Raw genomic sequence first — 21743 nt, forward strand, 5'->3', positions numbered from 1 at the left:
AAATGCAAGTCCGCTGAAACAGTACCAATTTGATTCCAGTTTAGTACGTGTTCTCTTTTTTGCCTGCTGTTTTGTTGGTAATTCAGATTCATTTCAGAAGGAGCTAAGAAACATTAAAATTACTCACAGCCAGTTTTGACATACTGGTCTTTCTTTGTGTTCCCACAGAAAGTGCACTGGCTGATTCTCATTAAGTGTGTTTGGCTGCTGTGAAGTAGTCAAATATATTTAAAAATCAGTCAACCATCTAATCATATTCAAATGCATTTAAGTATTTAGCACCCTCTGACTCAAATAGAGGCTCACTGTGAGTAAGCTATATGTATTTCTGCTGTTTCAGATATAGAAATAAAAATCCCTGGTAGAAATAAACCCTATAATGTAAGATTGGTTCAAAAGAACGAAATCACCAGAAACAGATGGCATGCCAATTCATAGAATTTTCCTCTATAGAAAGCAAACCTCATGTGAACGAATATTCTATGAATTCCAACAAATATGAAAAAAGCTATGTCCTACAAATTGGAAATGTTCAATATATATTACATTTCTTGAGAATGCAGACATAAGGAATTGCATTGGACCATTGCATGAATGTCCCATGCAAGCAAAGTGATGCTCAACATTTTACAACAAAGATTTTAACCATATATGGATTTAAAAAAGTAGAAGTACTAGAGATCATACTGCAAACCTATATCGCCTAGAGAAATGCAAGAAATATTTTTTTAAAAATCAGCCTGAACTGTATAAATTACAGCAAGATTCTTTACTGTGTGCAAAAGTACAATACATTTGATTATCCTGGTGCATAAGCTAAAGTCTGGATAAGAAGCCAGTGTTAGAATAGAAACAGATAAGTTTTCGTTGTCAAGGGGATTACACAAAGGTGCCGTTCTTCACCTAATCTGATTTATACACAAAACATAGAATTGCCTTGAATAAACCACTCTTAAACTATTCTCGTTCTTCATGTGTTTTCTTCTCTTTAAATATTTTTGACCATGAGCTCTTACCCAATATTTTAAAGCTTATTGAAATTAGTTTTCATAACATCCACAACCAGCTTTCCTTTTCCAGGCTATTTCCCATAGAAGAAAATGTGTGGTGGCATGAAATCTGTTAGCGCGGGAAGCAGAGGCAGTGGCCCAAAGGATGTCTTGACAGGTTCATGAAGATTTAAGTTGTTATAGAGAGACTGCCAAAACATATCATGTCCACTGACTTTATCCTTTTCCTTTTGATTCACGTGGGAACAAATGAGACCCAAAGGCATACCCTTCTACACATTGAAAGTGACTATGGAGAGAAAGCCAGGATGGTGTAATGGTGTGGGAATTGGACTACAACTCGGGGTCCATCTCAGAGACCAGGACGCAAATCCCTGTTTAGCCATGGAAACCGATTGGTTTACCTTGTGCAAGTCTCAATTTCTTGGTCATAGCGGAAGGCAAAGGCAAGACCTCGCTGAACAAATCTTACGAAGAAAATTTGTCATTGGGGTCCCATAATTTGGAAACACTTCCTCTCAGAGTTACCCTGCTCCTTAGATCAGTGGTTCTCAAACTGTGCTCCTCAAGGTGTTTTGAATTTCAGCTCCCAGTAATCCCAGCCAGTTTACCAGCTTTGAGGGAGCTGATGTCCAAAACATCTGGAGGAGCACAGTTTGAGAAATTCTGCCTTAGATCACTAGACTATAATGCTCAAAACAGACAATACCACATAAGAAACATCCAAATAGCTAGGCAAAACAATTAAGCTTGATCTCAAAAGCACAAACACATTCCATTTTGTTCCTTCCACCAATCCATATATGCAGATCTCTAATCTTCCTGTCAATCGGCTCTGGCTCATGATCTTACAGAAAGTGTGAGGTCAGATATATAAGAACTAAAGGCTGCTAAAGAACTGTATGGCTCCTTTAAGACTAACAGAAGAGCTAAATAGAGATTTGGACCCTATCTTTAGAGTTGTAGTCCAATGTTCACAGTAAACACTTCCTCTTTCAGAGTTGCTGTGCTTTTTACAATGCCATTTTTTCTATATTTAAGTAGGAGATGCGCTTCCTTCTAATGTTTCTGAAATAGTCTTTCTACCATTGGAAATCATGTTGTTGACTATGAATGCTTTAAAAGAGCATTCTTAATATCACTAAATTATCTGATTGATTGATTTATCATGTCAAGAGCAAACCAAAACAGTTGTATTGCATTAAAAACAAACAAACAAAACACAAAGTTTATCTGATGACATAGAGAAATAGGGAAGCCTGACTTCTGACTATGTTTTTGAAAGTAATTAAACTTGAGACTATAAAAATTTCTGATCTTGCGATGTTAAGTTCATATCCCCGTTTCTTTCTTATGTTTTGCCTATGTGTTCAAAGGCCATGAAACCAAAGCCATGTTGAATAACAGAGGACCTCGTTATAAACGCAGCAAAATTGAGCAACGCATGAACATAGATATCTTCTTTTGTGTGGGACTACTCTTCCTCATGTGCCTCACTGGAGCACTAGGTATGAAATAATAATGATGAAATGTCAAAAATATGTGCCATGGTAATGTTATGCCAATCTCTACTTTCTCCAGGCCATCGCCATATGTGGTAACTCTCTTCAAACGACAAAGCCCCCCAAAAAATGAATTTTTGGTGTCTTGATTTTTAAGCTTGTTCTTGGTATAATTTTAGGCTCTGATTCAGAAAATTGCATTGGATAGACTGCATCAGCTCTAGATATGGTTATCGTGGTTTTCTGTGGGCGAGCAGAAGAAAACAGGTATATGGCATATGTTCTGTAGCTCAAAAATTAGAGCTGATAGGGGGAAACTGGTGCCATATTTTGAATCAGCGAGTGAAACAACAAAGTCAGTAACAAACAAGACTAACATTTGAAGCACCAAAGTGTGTGCTGGCCAGTGTATCTGTGTTACCACTACCTTATATGAACTCTCAGGCACCTTCCAACCAGCTGTATAAAATCCACATTGAACTGGATTATATGGCAGTGTAGACTCAGATAACACAATTCAAAGCAGATATTGTGGATTATCTGCTTTGGTATTCCAGATTATATGGCTTTGTGGAAGGGGCTCCAGGTTTCATGCCTGCTGTTACTCTTGAAACTATTTCCTTTGTGATTCTTTTTGTGTGAATTTCTTCCCAGGCCTGTAACCGGGGGGGGGGGGGGGGGGGGTTAGGTTCACACACCCCCCCTCGAAATTTTTCAAGTTAAAAAAAACTGGTTTACTCATGAATTTTAACTGGTTAATTAAATCCCCATGCTAAGTTTATGAGATGCAAAAAAATCCCTCCAGAACTTCAAGCACTATCAAGCAAATATTGACAATTTATTCACACTGTCATTACTTGCAACAATAGCCTATGTAGTGAAGCAACCAAGTTGGGGGTGGGGGAGTGTTGAATGTTCTCATTAAGGAGCCCAGACTTGGTGGAGGTGGTTGACAGGGGCGGAGCTGCAGGCTATTGAAGGCTGCTCTGCCCCCTGCTGTGCTTTTTGTTTCAACTCCCCCCCCCCCCCCGTGAAATTTTCAAAAAAAAAACCCAAAAAATTTTCAACCCCTCCCAAAAAAAATTTCTGGCTACGGCCCATACCCACTAATCACTTAAAACAGTAACAATTATACATCTGCTACCATCATAGATACCACTGTGCCAGACTTTATCAACTACAGTTGAGGGCCCTTCCACAAGCCCTATATCCCAGAATATCCAGGCAGAAAATCTCACATTATGGGCTTTGAACTAGAATATATAGTAGTGTGGACTCAGATAACCCAGTTCGAAGCAGATATTGTAGGATTTCCTGCCTTGATATTCTGGGATATCATATTCTGGGATATTCTGGGATATAGGGCTATGTGGAAGGGCCCAGAGTCTCACTTATCCAACCTTAGCTCATCCAACGTTCTCTATTATTCGATGCAGTCTGCCTCCCACCAGACCCACAGGTATTTCAATACATTGCAATGTTTTGGTGCTAAATTCGTAAATACAGTAAGTACATGCTGCATAATGTTACCATGTATTGAACTGCTTTTTCCTGTCAATTTGTAGTAAAACATGATGTTTTGGTGCTTAATTTGTAAAATCATAACATAATTTGACATTTAATAGGCTTTTCTTTTATCTCTCCTTATTAGCCAAAATTTTCACTTATCCAATGTTCTGCCAGCCTGTTTATGTTGGATAAACCAGACTCTACTGTATTACATTTCAGCATTGTGGCCCAAAATTGTATGTGAACTCTATCATCCATCTGTGTGTGTGTGTGTGTGTGTATCAAATGAAGGTAATTTAAACTATTTACCATTACTGTTGGTCAAATGTTTGGGGATACAGTATAATGCTTGGGCCTATTTGTTATTAAAGCAACAAATTATCCATGGATTCAACCACCCACGGCTTAATTTTTCTTTAAGAATCCAGATAGCATGCCTCAATTTTGCCATTTTATATAGGGAACATCATTTTACTACATTGCCATATATAATGGAAGTGCATCCATAGGTTTTGGTATCCATGGGGTGTCCTGGAACCCAGTGGATACCCAGGGCCCACCATATTATTTATTCTAATTAGCCTTTCTCAAACACATCTCAGGCTTGAGCCACACTGCTATCTGATCCCAGATTATCTGATTTGAACTGGATTATATTAGTCTAAATGGACTGATATAATATAATATAATATAATATAATATAATATAATATAATATAATATATGGACCAGTACAACCAGAGATATGTCGGTATGCCATTGGAAGATGGGACTCCCAGGTCGGAAGATGGCCAAAATGCTACTGGGGAGGAGCAGAGGATAAGTTCAACTAGCCCCAGATGTGATGACGCAGCTAGCTCAAAGCCGAAAGGAAGGCTAGCGGCCGACGGTACTGGAGGCGAACGACGAATCCGATGCTCTAAAGATCAACACACCATAGGAACCTGGAATGTAAGATCTATGAGCCAGGGCAAATTGGATGTTGTTATTGGTGAGATGTCAAGACTAAAGATAGACATTCTGGGGGTCAGCGAACTGAAATGGACTGGAATGGGCCACTTCACATCAGATGACCACCAGATCTACTACTGCGGACAAGAGGAACATCGAAGAAATGGAGTAGCCTTCATAATTAATAAGAAATTCGCTAAAGCGGTGCTTGGATACAACCCAAAAAATGACAGAATGATCTCAATTCGAGTGCAAGGAAAGCCTTTCAACATCACAGTGATCCAAATATACGCCCCAACCACAGCTGCTGAAGAAGCAGAAGTAGATCAGTTCTATGAGGATCTGCAGGACCTACTGGATAATACACCAAAAAGAGACATTATTTTCATTACAGGAGACTGGAATGCCAAGGTGGGAAGTCAAATGACAACTGGGATCACAGGCAAGCATGGTCTGGGAGAACAAAATGAAGCGGGACGCAGGCTGATAGAATTCTGCCAGGAAAACTCGCTGTGTATAACGAATACTCTCTTCCAACAACCTAAAAGACGGCTTTATACATGGACCTCACCAGACGGTCAACACCAAAATCAGATTGACTACATCCTTTGCAGCCAAAGGTGGCGGACATCCATCCAGTCGGTGAAAACAAGACCTGGGGCTGACTGTAGCTCAGATCACGAACTTCTTATTGCCCAATTTAGAATAAAACTAAAGAGATCAGGGAAAATACACAGACCAGTTAGATATGATCTCACTAACATTCCTAGCGAATATACAGTGGAAGTGAAGAACAGATTTGAAGGACTAGATTTAGTAAACAGAGTCCCAGAAGAACTATGGACAGAAGTCCGCGACATTGTTCAGGAGGCGGCAACAAAGTACGTTCCAAAGAAAAAGAAAACCAAGAAGGCAAAATGGTTGTCTGCTGAGACACTGGAAGTAGCCCAAGAAAGGAGGAAAGCAAAAGGAAACAGTGATAGTAAGGGGAGATATGCCCAGTTAAATGCGCAATTCCAGAGGTTAGCCAGAAGAGATAAGGAACTATTTTTAAATAAGCAATGCATGGAAGTGGAAGAAGACAACAGAATAGGAAGGACAAGAGACCTCTTCCAGAAAATTAGAAACATTGGAGGTAAATTTCAGGCAAAAATTGGTATGATAAGAAACAAAGATGGCAGGGACCTAACAGAAGCTGAAGAGATCAAGAGAAGGTGGCGAGACTATACAGAAGATCTGTATAGGAAGGATAACAATATCGAGGATAGCTTTGACGGTGTGGTGAATGAATTAGAACCAGACATCCTGAGGAGTGAGGTTGAATGGGCCTTAAGAAGCATTGCTAACAACAAGGCAGCAGGAGATGATGGGATCCCAGCTGAACTGTTTAAAATCTTAAAAGATGATGCTGTCAAGGTGATGCATGCCATTTGCCAGCAAATATGGAAAACACAAGAATGGCCATCAGACTGGAAAAAATCAACTTATATCCCCATACCAAAAAAGGGAAATGCGAAAGACTGCTCAAACTTCCGTACAGTTGCCCTTATTTCTCATGCCAGTAAGGTAATGCTCAAGATCCTGCAAGGAAGACTCCAGCAATACATGGAGCGAGAGTTGCCAGATGTTCAAGCTGGGTTTAGAAAAGGCAGAGGAACGAGAGACCAGATTGCCAATATCCGCTGGATAATGGAGAAAGGCAGGGAGTTTCAGAAAAACATCTACTTCTGCTTCATTGACTATTCTAAAGCCTTTGACTGTGTGGATCATAATAAATTGTGGCAAGTTCTTGGTGGGATGGGCATCCCAAGCCACCTTGTCTCTCTCCTGAGGAATCTGTACAAGGACCAAGTAGCAACAGTCAGAACTGACCACGGAACAACAGACTGGTTCAAGATTGGGAAAGGCGTACGGCAAGGCTGCATACTCTCACCCAACCTTTTTAACTTGTATGCAGAACACATCATGCGATGTGCGGGGCTTGCTGGGGTGAAAATTGCTGGAAGAAACATTAACAACCTCAGATATGCAGATGACACCACTCTGATGGCCGAAAGCGAGGAGGAGCTGAGGAGCCTTCTAATCAAGGTGAAAGAAGAAAGCGCAAAAGCCGGGTTGCAGCTAAACGTCAAAAAAACCAAGATTATGGCAACAAGAATGATTGACAACTGGAAAATAGAGGGAGAAACCGTGGAGGCCGTGACAGACTTTGTATTTCTAGGTGCAAAGATTACTGCAGATGCAGACTGTAGCCAGGAAATCAGAAGACGCTTACTTCTTGGGAGGAGAGCAATGTCCAGTCTCGATAAAATAGTGAAGAGTAGAGACATCAGACTTGCAACAAAGATCCGCCTAGTCAAAGCCATGGTATTCCCTGTAGTCACCTACGGATGTGAGAGCTGGACCTTAGGGAAGGCTGAGCGAAGGAAGATCGATGCTTTTGAGCTGTGGTGTTGGAGGAAAGTTCTGAGAGTGCCTTGGACTGCGAGAAGATCCAACCAGTCCATCCTCCAGGAAATAAAGCCCGACTGCTCACTGGAGGGAAAGATACTAGAGACAAAGCTGAAGTACTTTGGCCACATCATGAGGAGACAGGAAAGCCTAGAGAAGACAATTATGCTGGGGAAAGTGGAAGGCAAAAGGAAGAGGGGCCGACCAAGGGCAAGATGGATGGATGGCATCCTTGAAGTGACTGGACTGACCTTGAGGGAGCTGGGGGTGGTAACGGCCGACAGGGAGCTCTGGCGTAGGCTGGTCCATGAGGTCACGAAGAGTCGGAGACGACTGAACGAATGAACAACAACAACATATTAGTCTACACTGCCATATAATCCATTTCAAATCAAGTAATTGGGATCAGGAACTGGATTATTTGGCAGTGTGGATGTGGACTCAGGTCCCTTCTACACCGCTTTATATCAGCCATTGATCCCAGATTATCTTCTTATCCTAGATTATATGACAACAGAGACACATAATCAAGTTTCGGGATCAGTTTCTGGGATATAAAGCGGTGTAGAACCAGCCTTAAGATTCCACTCTGCTTTAAACAAATCAGTCAGTTAGTTAGTAGCCTTTATTTCGGTCAACAAACCATCGGCTAAGTCAAGTGAAAGTAGAATGATGGCCCCTGACTATATTACTTGACCTACATGTTCTAATTCCTGTTTCTCACAAACTCATATCCTAAGCTAGCTAGTTTCTTCCTCTGAAGTATAACCTACAGGATTTGATATTCAGTAATAATGTCACATTCAAGAGCTGGCTCTGCTTAGCTTCCAAGATCGGATAATCTTATTTCACATAAGACTCAAAATACATATCCAAGCATAATAATATATTATCATATTTTCTACAAGATAAACACAGTAACATTTTTTGGATATCCAGACCATTACAGCTGCATTTTAATCCTATTTCCTGACTTTCATTTTGCTTCTTTAAACATAAACATACTCCATTGACATTTGTTCTATAGAAATGGCAAGAAAGAAAGGAAGGAAGGAAGGAAGGAAGGAAGGAAGGAAGGAAGGAAGGAAGGAAGAAAGAAAGAAAGAAAGAAAGAGAAAGAAAGAAAGAAAGGGTGCTTGACTTCCTCATGTGTGCTCTATTTAATTTGGCAGGGTTTTATGGCTGAGATCCAAGTTGCTGTTTAGATTCACGCAGTTGAATTTGTCCGAGCCCCCTTCTACACTGCCATATATAATCCGGATTATCTGCTTTGAACTGGATTATATGGCAAAGAAGATACTCTGGATTTTATATGGCAGTATAGATGTGGCCTATGATTATACACCTTTAAGATAATTACTATTGAAAAGAACCACTTTGAGTCCCCCTCGGGGTAAGAAAAGCGGTATACAAATACTTTAAATAAATAAAGTAAATCAGTTCGAGGGAGACATTATTAGGCACATTTGTATTTTGGGATGTCAATAATGTAAATTTCACCTCAATATAGCTACTATTGAATACAAATAGCTAAGGGTGCTTCCAGACAAGGCCAAAATCTGTGCCAAAGCAGATTTTAAAAACCTGTGCCCACCCCAAAAAAATCCCGGGCTTTCCCAGAGGGAGGGGGGGTAGCTTCATGCTATCCTGATTTAAATTGGGATGGCATGCAGCCACCCTGAAGCCTCTGAATTTCCCATTAAAATTAAATTAAATGTAGCTGGCTGCCATAACTTTGCTCCTCACGGCCTCCTGATGCAAGGAAATGACATGCCAGGAGACGGAGAAGACAAGAAGGAAAATCCCCCCTCCCCCCCCCCCCCCTGGTCTCCTAGCATGTCAGGAGCAACGTTATTGCAGCCATATACATTTTATTTAATTTTAGAGGTAAATGGGCAGCAGGGAGAAGGGAGTGGGTGCCATCCTGCTCCTCCAGGCTTTTGGAAGCCCAAAGAAGTGATATGGCTGTGGGGACTCACCCCTTGGTAGTCACATATGAGTCCCCACAGGCCCAAAACCCCATTAGACCCAAGCCTTTTGGGAAGGAAAGAATCTGGTAGGGTTTCCTCATTAGATTAATTCGCTTTTACTGGGGGCGTCATTTGGACACCTCTGGTGAAACAGGTGCTGGGATATGGGCCTGTCTGGAGGGGCCCTGAGAGGTTTTTAAATAGGCAGTTCAGTTCAGCAAAGCATCATGTTGTTACATCTAAAACATTGGGTTTTATACCTAGCTTTCCAAAATGAAAAAGCCCTGCAGGTCTGTTATAAGACAACTTGCTTTGCAAAGGATTCAGGGGCATATTTTAGGGCATGCATTCACTTCACAAAAATCATGGGTTAGTCTTATTGGACTTCTTCATTATTCCAGTATGAGAGCACAGCTTATAAGCCATCCAAAATTGTGGGGGACATTTGGTCCCCATAATGTCATTAGGAACCACAAGTAAACTACTAGGGAACCCCATGGTTTTCCAGAATATAGATTGGTGTACACCATTGGTGGTGGAAAACCAAATCAACTCAGAGATTTCAATGCAGGCACATTTTTTTACTATAAAACATTAGTAATATATTGCTGTGGGGTTACCTCAATTGCCATTGAGAGCAGCAATTGCTTCCAGTATGTACCAGGGGGAAAGATTGCTTTATGACATAATTTGCAAAAATGTCAAACTTTAATGACTACAAGCCCACCAAGAGTTCCACAAAGAAAAACTTGGTGGGGAATGTAAAGATTCCTATATTTATATGTTGGTTTCTAAGTGGCAATGTACAAGTAATTTACAAAACACTACACTGAAATGTTTCATATTGAATTCCCGTCTCCTAGTGGAATGAGGCATGACATGGCAGTCAGCTATTCAATTAACCAGGCAGGAAATACCAAAGGACTCAGCAATGAACAGTCCTCTTCAGCTGAGCAGCAGATCAGATTTAATTATTTTTCCCAAAACAAAATGGTACTTCAGATCAAAATGATTTTCTTAGCTTAAACTGGAATTGCAACTTGATGTAAAATGGGGGGGAGGGTCATTTCTAAAAGGAAACCCTAGGGCCCCGTGATACAATGTTTAAAAAAATCTTTAAAACAACAAGAATAACTTATACTACCTTGTTTATCTTATGCTTCTCTAGCAAATTAAGTAAAATACAATTATTATGATAATGGGACTGTTTTGATAACACAATATGTGCCCCATCCCACAGTCAACCATTTTTGAATTTGTCCATCTGAGGGTAGGTGACCAGGACAGAATAGGGATTCTGTCAGTGCACAGTCCACCCTGCTGAACTACAGTCTCCCTACCTGAGCTAGCCGGGATGGTCTCAAGCCTGGCATTGGAGTCCCAACGGCTCATTGTGCCGAGGGACTTCAACATCAACATCAAGACCACCCTGTCAGGAGCAGCTCAGGACTTCATGTCTTCCATGGCAACCATGGGGCTGTCCCAACTGATATCTGGCCCTACTCACAGTGCTAGACACATAGTAGACATGGTTTTTTTGTCAGGGATGGGAGGAAAGTGGAGGTGTGGAGGAGCTGACCATCACTCCATTGCTATGGGACGACCATCACCTGATCAGGTTTAGGCTTACTGTGCTCTCCAACCTCCACAGGGGTAAAGGACCCATTAAGATGGTCCACCCCAGGAGGGTTATGGATCCGGATAGATTCCGGACGGCTCTTGGAAAATTTTCCTCCAACTCAGTAGGTGATCCTGTTGATGCTCTGGTCACTCTCTAGAATGGGGAGATGACTGGAGTGATAGACACGATTGCTGTGGAACATCCCCTCTTGAGTAACCAAGCTAAATCAGCCCCTTGGTTCAATGAGGAGCTGGCAGCAATAAAGCAAAGGAAGAGGAGACTAGAGTGTGTGTGGTGTTCAGAGCCTAGGAAGTCAAACCAAACACGACTGTATGCCTTCCTAAGGGCATATGCTGTGGCAATAAAAGCTGCACAGAAATCTTTCCTGGCAGCCAATATTGTGTCCACAAGGAACCATCCGGCAGAACTGTTCTGAGTAGTCAGAGGGTTCTTAAATCCCATCATCCAAGACAGGATCCCTGACAACTCGGCAGCACACTGTGAAGCATTTGCTCGGTTCTTTGCAGACAAAGTTGCTTTGATCCGTTCTGACCTTGACACCATGTTAACAGCAGTCTCTGAGGAATCTTACTAAAGATCCGGGCCTTACCAGGTATCAAATTAATTCAGAACAATGCAAGGTTTTCATGCTTTGTGTTGCGACCCAGAGCAGGAAACTGGACCCTTTTGACAACAATCCACCACATTTGACTGCAGGAATACAATCCTTTTTATTGAAGAACGTTGAGTGCAAAGCAGAGGAAGAATCAGAGGTAAATAAAAACCATGGCAAAACAGCAACAAGCAATGTCCATGAACAAGTAAAAAAAAAAACCACAGCAAACAATGAGTTACCCTTGATGAATCATGAAATCTACTAGCTCCCAGCACTTGGAACACTTGGAACAACTTGAGAAACTACGAGAAACCCAGCCACTTGAATCAGGAGGCCTCTACAGGCTTGCACTTGGAACTAGAATGATGCCTGGTCTGAAGACAGCTTCAGACCCGGCACTCTTAAAGGAGAGAAATCTATTACGAGACATGCCTGAAGTTTTTGTTTGCATTTCTCTCAATCTTTCTGACCTCCGTAAACTTGGGAGTGATCCTGGATTCATCGCTGAGCCTGGAACCCCAGGTCTCAGCGGTGGCCGGGAGAGCTTTTGCACAACTAAAACTTGTGCGCCAGCTGCACCTGTACCTTGGGAAGTCGGATCTGGCCACGGTGGTCCATGCTCTTGTCACATCCCGACTGGATTACTGCAACGCACTCTACGTGGGGTTGCCTTTGAAGACTGCTCGGAAACTCCAACTAGTCCAGCGGGAGGCAGCCAGATTGCTCACCGGAGCGGCATACAGGGAGCATACCACCCCCCTGTTATGCCAGCTCCACTGGCTGCCGATCCAATTCCGAGCACAATTCAAGGTGCTGGTTTTGACCTACAAAACCCTATACGGTTCCGGCCCAGTGTATCTGTCCGAACGGATCTCCCTCTACGTCCCACCTCGGAGCCTAAGATCTTCTGGGGAGGCCCTGCTCTCGACCCCGCCTTTATCACAAGTGAGACTGGCGGGGACAAGGAGCAGGGCCTTCTCGGTAGTGGCCCCCCACCTGTGGAACTCACTCCCCGGGGAGATCAGATCAGCGACTTCCCTTCTCTCATTCAGGAAAAAGCTGAAAACTTGGATGTGGGACCAGGCTTTTGGAAACTCTGGCAGCTAGAAAGAAAGACCACAATGATGGGCAAATAATGACGAAACGTAATGGACCTATGGAACTCGAAACACTGACCATGAGACTGTTACTATTGTGCTATTGTGTTATATATTGATGTTTTTAATCTGTTAATTGTTTAATTATTTTAATTGTTTATATATGTATGTATTTGATATGGGCATCGAATTCTGCCTTCTTTTTGTAAGCCGCCCTGAGTCCCCCCTCGGGGGTGAGAAGGGCGGGGTATAAGTAACAGAAATAAATATATAAATAAAATAAACTTTGTGCTTCTCCCCTGCTCTGCCGAATCTGCCCCCTCCTTCCCTCATTAAGCTGACCAGGTGTCAGATTCCCTGGGGAACTAAGGCTGGGAGGAAAAGGGAGTAAAACTTCTCCCCAAGGGAGTGAAACTTCTCTGCTCGGTTCGGAATGAATGTTCTCATGGGAACTTAGACTTTCACTTTCCAAGGGTGTGGGATTTTCACTATTCAACCCATCATCAGTATTAACATCTACATTGGCCTCAGAATCAACATTGGCATCTACATTGGCATCAGAAAATACAATCAAAGAATCAGGTACAGGGTCACACAGAGGCTGAACCTCAACACTTTGTGCCAAATTAATTTGGTTTTACCGGAGACATTGTTTGGATGCCTCTGGTAAAAACGCATGAGCTCCTGCATTATAAGTCCCTATGTGGATGGCCATCCAGTTCAAAACAGATATTATTGATTATCTGTCTTGATATTCTGGGTTAAATGATAATAATAACAACAACTTTATTTGTATCCTGCACCATCTTCCCAAGGGGACTTAGAGCAGCTTACAACACAATAACAGTGCAAACCATAAACAATAATTATTAAGCTAATTATGTTAATTATTTAAATAACTTAAATCATCAAAAAAGCAATGCAAAATAATATAAAAATAAAACAACATACCATATTTTCCAGCGTATAAGACAACTGGATGTATAAGGCAAGCCCCAACTTTTCCAGTTAAAATATAGAATTTGGGATATACTCACCATATAAGATTACCCCTCTTCCAGCGTACACTAAATAAAAAAATTCAAAACATCAGATTTGATTTCAATAAGGTAATTTTGCTATTACCATACCCTCCTTCTCTGCCTCTCAGATTTTGCACATGCACGCCTGTGCCGCTTCACTACAGTCCCCAGGAGAGGGATCTGAGAAGCAGAGAATGAGGTATGGTCAGGGGCGGCTCAACCGTTACGCAAAGTAAGCCGTTGCGGAACACTTCATTTCAGCCAGGGGCGCCTCCTCCTCGCCCCTCTGCTGCTCCATGGCTAAAAGGGTTCCTTCCTCGCCTAGCCTGAGGAGGAAGGAGCATGGAGCAGCAAAGGTGCGAGGGGGAAGCTGCCGCCGCTGAGGCCCTCATCGGCAGGAGCCTCCTCCTCGCCCTCTGCTGCTCCGTGGCTAAAAGGTCCGTTCCTTGCCAGGCTAGGCTCCCAAGCCTGGCGCCCAGCCTGAGGAGGAAGGAGGATGTATCAACAGAGGTGCGAGGGGGGTCGGCTGCCGCTGAGGCCCTCTTCGGCAGGAGCCTCCTCCTCGCCCCTCTTCTGCTCCGTGGCTAAAAGTTCCCTTCCTTCCCGGGCTGGGCTCCCAAACCTGGCGCCCAGCTTGGGGAGGAAGGAGGATGGAGGAACAAAGGGGCGAGGGGGAAGCTGCCGCCGCTGAGTCCTTCTTTGCCAGCAGCCTCCTCCCCGCCCCTCTGCTGCTCCGTGGCTAAAAGTTCCCTTCCTCGCCAGGCTTGGCTCCCAAGCCTGGCGCCAAGCCTGGGGAGGAAGGAGCACGGAGGGTCAAGGGGGAAGCCACCGCCACCAATGCCCTCTTTGGCAGCGGCTCCTCCTTGCATAGATATGTATACATATATATATATACAGATGTGTGTTTGTGTGTGTGTGTGTATGTATATGTATATGTGTGTGTGTACACATGCACACATACATATACATACACAGGCCTGGGCCAATTTCGGCCCTCCTTCCAGGGTCATTTGGGAATTGTAGTTGCTGGGATTATAGTTAACTACGATCAAAGAGCATTCTGAACTCCACCAATGATGGAATTGAACCAAATTTGGCACACAGGGCTCCCATGGCCAACAGAAAATATTGAAAGGGTTTGGTGGGCATTGACCTTGAGTTTTGGAAATTGTAGTTCACCTACACCCAGAGAGCACTGTGGACTCAAACAATGAAGGATTTAGATCAAACTTGGCACAAATACTCCATGTGGCCAAATGTGAACACCTGTGAAGTTTGGGGGAAAATAGATCTTGACATTTGAGAGTTGTAGTTACTGGGATTTATAGTTCAGTTACAATCAAAGTACATTCTGAACCCCACTAACGATAGAATTGAGCCAAACTTCCCACATTGAATCCCCCATGACCAACAGAAAACACTGTTTTCCAGTGGTCTTTGGCGACCCTTCTGACACCTCCTCATGATCCCCCCAGAGGTCTCAACCCCCAGGTTGAGAAATGCTTCCTTATAGCCAACCAGACCAACTCCCTTCACCAGAGCAAGAAAACAATCAAAGCCCTCCTGACAAAGAGCCATCCTGCCATAGATATAGATAGATCTATAGGATTCAAACACACACACACACACACACGGAAGATATAATATCATAGATGTGAAAGGGATCCCTAAAGAAGGACAATGATATGTTTTATGTTCCAGAGTAGGCAAACCAGACAATCACTACATTAACACTGACAAAGAAACAACAAGAAATACTGTTTACCCACAAGCATCAAGAAATTACATAAGAAACCAACTTTCTCATTACTTTCTTTTCAAGATGACCAGACTGGATCATAGCAACGCATGGCAGGGGATGGCTAGCATATATATATATATATATATATATATATAGACCAACTTCGGCCCTCCATGTGTTTTGGACTTCAACTCCCACAATTCCAAACAACCAGTAGGAAGTCCAAAATACCTGGAGGGCCAAAATTTGTCTATGCCAATATATATCTATATATCTATATCTATCTATCTATCTATCTATCTGTGATTGGTTGGGGAGGGGGGGTGCCAAAATACTGTTTGCTTACCATTGAAAATTACCTAGGACCGCCTCTGGGTATGGTAATAGGGTACAAGGGCAGGCCAAATGGGTGAAAGAGGTGTGTTCTTCTGGGCACAGCACTGCTCTATCTCTTTTTTTCATACCCTGGGCATCCTGGATGGCCGTAGCTTGCTCCGCCCTTCATTTACACCTTCCCAGTGAGGCGTCCCCTCACCTCATCATCGGGATTGTGTTAAGTCACTTCTTTCCATGAATCCTGGTGAGTGGAGTTTCTTCTACTGTACTTGTACATCGCCACCCTTGTTGCTTTCATACGGTTACCGTATACGACGGGGATGCAGCCGTGGACGTTTTTGAGCTCCCCCCACCATATGCAGTGACCGCAGATTCTCCAATCTGGCTCAGAAGTTTCAGCACCCGGCCTATAATATGACACCTGGTGTATAAATGACCCCTGGCTTTTGTGAAAAAAATTCCTGGGTTAAAAGTAGTCTAATACACCAGAAAATACAGTATTAAATTGACAAATCAACCATAATTCATAAGTGAAAATAAACAGTAGTGATGTTATATAAACCAATTAAAACATCCCAGGCACTGGTCTGGTTAAAAAGCGAAAATCGAATTAAAACTACATGGCTGTGTGGAAGGGCCCAATGTTGTGATAAATTCATAAATAATATTAAGCTGTTAAATATTCATGATCCAATTTACTCTGTTTTATTTTTATCATATTATATCACTGTAATTGCACATAGAGTCTGTTTCTTTGTACAAGTCAGTGGCTAGATTCGAATCCTCTTTGTTGATCCTACCAAGAGTAGACCTATTTAATTAATTGTAAAATAGTGAGTCTGCTATAGTCAGAAGTAGCAACAAGATTTGGGTCAGAATATTAACAATTATCCTTGCCTCCAGCATTTCCTTTTCTATATTTATTATTCTAAGCAATTTCTATTTTTATATAGGTCATGGCATTTGGAATGGGATTTTTCCAGAACACCCCTTGTATGTTATCCCAGATGTACACGGCAACTATCTTTCTGCAGCTCTTGCAGGTTTCTACACGTTCCTGACAATGATCATCCTTTTGCAGGTGGGAAGAATATTTATCAGTATTGATTAAACAGGCTAAAGACTGTACATCAAAATTAAATCCCCTAGTTATATCTGTTAAAGTAAACATATCACAATTTCTAGACTATTTTCTTCTTAAAATAAGCACATTGGATGCATTTTGATCTTTGAATGAGTTTGTATCCCAACTGATGACCTTTTTGCAAAATGATAGATGGATGAAAAAATCACATTCCTCAGGCATCCTTATGCCACATCAAGATGCCATTTCTTAAACTATTATTTTCAAGGTTGAGAAGGGTATTTTTGTTACCTTAAGATTAGATAGAAAGAAAACTTGCCTTGGTACACCAGTTAGCCTTAAATTATATTGAAAGTAGAAAAAGAAATAAACTTTGAAAAAGCTTTTCTAACATTCTGGAAAATGATTTTTTTTTTCAGATTTTAATCCCCCTTTCCCTCTATATATCTATCGAGATGGTCAAGTTGGGCCAAATCTTCTTTATTCATAATGATATGGATTTGTATGATGAAGAGCGAGACCTGCCCATTCAGTGTCGAGCACTCAATATCACTGAAGACCTGGGACAAATCCAGTACATATTCTCTGACAAGACAGGGACACTGACAGAGAATAAGATGGTTTTTAGACGGTGTACAATTAATGGAAAAGAATTTTCACATAAAGAAAATGGTAAGACAGTTGCACTGGCTTCATACATGTAGATTGCACTGAATGTGGAAACTGTTATGAAAAACAAAGCCCTAAACTTTCTCCTTTAAAACAGTTGTTTCACTAGTTAGTGAAAGATGTATGTATACACTTTGAGCTGCTTTCTGCAGCAGTGATGAAGGCAGTAGAGGAACACAGCCTGTGCAACCAGGTCTCTTGAAGGTGTACAATTATATGTGTGTGCAAGAAGGGAGCCACATCCATACAGTGTGGGCACATAGCAGAGGGCCTTCAACTACCTGGATACTTAACCTCAGCCACTGAGCAATTTACCAGTATTGCTAATAGTATGTATACACACACACACATTTTGCTGCTCTTCAGCTAGCAAAGGTCATTGTCCTGCAATTGTTGGGATTATTTGAGTTATGGGAATGTATCATCATCATCATCATCATATGTTCACATTTATTTATACCTTGCTTTTCTCTCCAATAAGGAGATTCAAGATGGCTTACATTAAAAGCCTTTCAGTACAGTTTAAAATCTACAAATATACAAATATTAAAACAGAATTAAATATAAATGGTATTTTAAAAATCACAGTTAAAATCCATAAAACCATAATCAAAGGTTTAAAAAAACAGAATATCCTGACATGATATTTAAAACCTTCTTCTTTAAAAGCCTGAATAAAAAGGTTTTAACCGGAAGGAGAGCAGGAGGGGGGCATTCTGGCTTCGCGGGCCTGATTATTTATGTATTTATTTGCTGCATTTGTTGACCGCCATTCTCAGCCCTAGGGCGACTCACGGCGGTGTACAACATATAAAAGACAAATTTACAATAAAGCACTAACACAACAAAATATCATCCTAACCATCAATAATACACTAACAATATAATTACACTAAAAATAATCCGTTCCGTCTCATAGTAGAATCATAACCAATCTCGTAATCCATACTCCATTCCAGTCATCATTGTCGATTATTATAGCACTTAGTTAAATGCCTTCTCGAATAACCATATTATACCTCCTGGTTTGAGCCATGTGCCTTAGACGGGGTGGGAACACAAATCTAGAATTCTGCTATAGTTTGTTAAATCCCTGATGAAGGCCAGAGGTGCTTAGGTCTCATTGAATTAGTCTGGTCCAATCCTATTGTCATAATAGATAGGATAAGTTCTGATTTTATGCTGCTCCCATAAGTATACTTATACTTATGCTGAATCTTTCCACTTTGTTCTCCTATTTGCCAATAGTGAAGACAGAATCAAGGTTATAGAACTTAACCGGGGCACCTGATCCCATGCTTTCACCATTATTTTTAACCACTGTGCAATCTGGTGTCTCTTCAACTAAACATATTATATTGCAATAACAGATTGTTTGGAAGACTTTCCTTCCATCCGTCTTGACTAAATAGATGAGAATATGTATCTCTTTTCTGTCATATAGCCAAGCGACTGGAAACCTACAATGAACTAGATTCAGATAATGAAGAATGGACAAAGCATCCGAGTCTCCAGTCAAATAAAGGTGCAGAAAAGGTCACTTTAACATGGACAAATCCATCCAAGCCCTTGAGAAGATGCGAAAGTACGGGGGCTCATTTACAGGGACATAAACGAACCAGATCTCTAGGTGCCTGGGGAAACTCTCCATCTCAGGTGGCATTCAGCAGTAGCATTGTGAGTAACAATAATTCACAGTCATTATATTTCACCTGCATATATTTAAGGGACAGAAGGGGAAAGAAGGAGACCATGCCCAGTTGCAACTGCAGGAAGAAAAACAAAATATGCACATGAGTAGCCTGAGAAGCCTCAGGCAAAATCATATGGCTGTGTAGCTCTTTGGGGTCAATAACATGTGAAGCAGAGGGCAAATTACTTCAAATTTTCTTCTTTGGACATTGATATTCTCTGACACTGTGCAAATGGGTATAAATACTGACAGATTAATTCTTTCATGCTAGGCCAGTGGTTCTCAACCCATGGATCCCCAGATATTTTGGCCTTCACCTCCCAGAAATCCTAACAGCTGGTAAACTGGCAGGGATTTCTGGGAGTTGTAGGCCAAAATATCTGGGAACTCACAGGTTGAGAACCACTGTGCTTAGGCTCTTGTAGGAATGAATGGTGTCTCCTTCAGTGGCAACTGAGGAATTGTCAGATTTACTTTTTAACTGTATACCTTTTGTGGGGAAAACAAACAATTAAGGTGCATGGTAGGGGTGGAAAGGAACCAGCTGTGAAGTTTGAGTATGACCACAGAGAATTGAAGATGTGGAAGCTGAGTAGAGATGTATTCTTGAAAAGGTGCAGAGATTATTTGGAAGAGTGGTGGTGCCCTGGATATAACATAATTTGTCAATGTGTTTGCTTACTTCCCACTTTTCGGGCTTTTGTTGAGCATTCACTATTTAAGACTCTCTTTTCTGCCCCTCCTCTCAAACTGATTATTCAAAGTCATTTGTAGAGGCGGAAAGATAAAAATGTGACAATTATGTGACAAGCGATGGTTAGCTTTATTTTATTATCAAATTACAATGTTTTAAACAAAGATTTAATGGTAAAATATAATCCAAGGCAGAACCTGGATTGAAAAGAGCCCTGCCTGAAAAGCAAAACTAGACTATTTTTCCACATTACTTTAAGACAGTGGTTCTTAAAGCGTGCTCTGGGGAGCTCTTGGAGCTCTGCAAAGCATACTGAGGGCCTCCACAGTTCCCTCCTCAGTCCCCTCCTCCTCCTCCTCTGCCCTGCTCCTCCCCAGCTTCCCTCACCCCTCCCCCTCCCCAAAAAGCCTTTTTTTTCCTTGCCTTGCTTACAAATCCCTATTTCCCTCCCACCACTCAGAGTGCTTTGATTGTACTTTTCCTGCATGGCAGAAGGGGGTTGGACTGAATGGCCCCTGGGATCTTCCACTGAAATACTGTTATGTTTATGTTGGTCAAAACGTTTGCACATGCCTGAGATGATAGATAGATAGATAGATAGATAGATGGATGGACGGACGGACGGACGGACGGACGGACGGACACACTATATATATATATATTGCTCTGAACAGGCAGGATTATTTTTAATATATATGTGTAATTGTGATAATTTTACGTTTATGTTGTTCTGTTAATTTTGTTATGCTGTTTACTCTGTATGTTTTGGTGATGTTGCTTAGAAACCACCCTGGGTCCCCCTCGGGGAGATAGAGTGGTATATAAATAAAGTTGTTGTTGTTGTTGTTGTTGTTGTTGTTATATAAACATGTTGTGGGACTCCAAAAGATACTTCTGCTACAAAAAGGGCTCCATGGCCAAAAAAAGTCTGAGAACCCCTTGTTTAAGGAAACGTGAATTCTTTTCATGATATAGAGTCCTGAAATCTGTTGGGTTTTGCCAGTTCTTGTTACCTCGATATCCATTCATTCAATTATTTTGCTGTGCTGCTTGTAGCAATTTCTTGGATATGCACTAGGGCTCTTCCAAAGTTGTTTTTTAAAAAAAAGAAAACTAGAATTATAGTACCATTTCACTGATATGCTCTAGTACTATAATTACACAAAAAATTAAAAAGGAGAAAAATGATGGAATACGTATATTGTTTCAATATGTCTCGGACTTGAAAATAAGGCCATTCGCGTAAAGGAATAAATACTACATCTGATTCTAGGAATTGCCAGAAAGTAGTTTGGGGAATTGTCTACATTGATGAAAAAGCACAGACTCTCACGTCAAATATACCCATGATACATAGAGACTTCCAGCGAGTATCACAGGTTTTCTGCATCAATAAAACTTACACAAAGAGTATTCTGAAGCTTCTCAGCAATCTGGACTGCTGGGTCAGGTTATTTTTGGCCCAGTTCTCTTTCCAAATGGATACTGCGACCCTGTCAGCATTGCCTCTTCCCACAAGCCACAGTGATGCATGTGAGTGCCTGGCCACTGCAGCCACATCTGCTAATGCCAGAATGGGCCACCCACATGACCAGCAGAAAGGAGGCAGCTGATCTACCTCTGTTATGACATTGGCAGACACGGCAGGCAATGGTCAGGCACTCACAGCAAGTTTTGTGGCCAGCAAAGAGCGATTGCCAGAGAATGAGGTCATGTTCCAGAGTGGGTGATGCAATCTTGGCCCAGCTGGACTGTCTGGATTCCAAAGGAATGCCAGA

At 41.7% G+C, this 21743-nt stretch overlaps 1 protein-coding gene across 2 annotated transcripts in view; it reads left to right on the plus strand.

Moving 5' to 3' along the window:
* The window catches only part of ATP10B (ATPase phospholipid transporting 10B (putative)), a 141181-nt gene that overhangs the window by 100733 nt on the left and 18705 nt on the right, over positions 1–21743 (plus strand). For both annotated transcript variants that reach the window (XM_060764963.2, XM_060764962.2), the window contains 4 exons: positions 2387–2518; positions 16779–16906; positions 17329–17581; positions 19023–19255. In XM_060764963.2, coding sequence (XP_060620946.2) covers positions 2387–2518; positions 16779–16906; positions 17329–17581; positions 19023–19255 — 746 coding nt within the window. The remainder of the gene's footprint in view (positions 1–2386; positions 2519–16778; positions 16907–17328; positions 17582–19022; positions 19256–21743) is intronic.

Source organism: Anolis sagrei, chromosome 2, assembly GCF_037176765.1.
Source record: "Anolis sagrei isolate rAnoSag1 chromosome 2, rAnoSag1.mat, whole genome shotgun sequence".
Lineage (NCBI taxonomy): Eukaryota > Metazoa > Chordata > Lepidosauria > Squamata > Dactyloidae > Anolis > Anolis sagrei.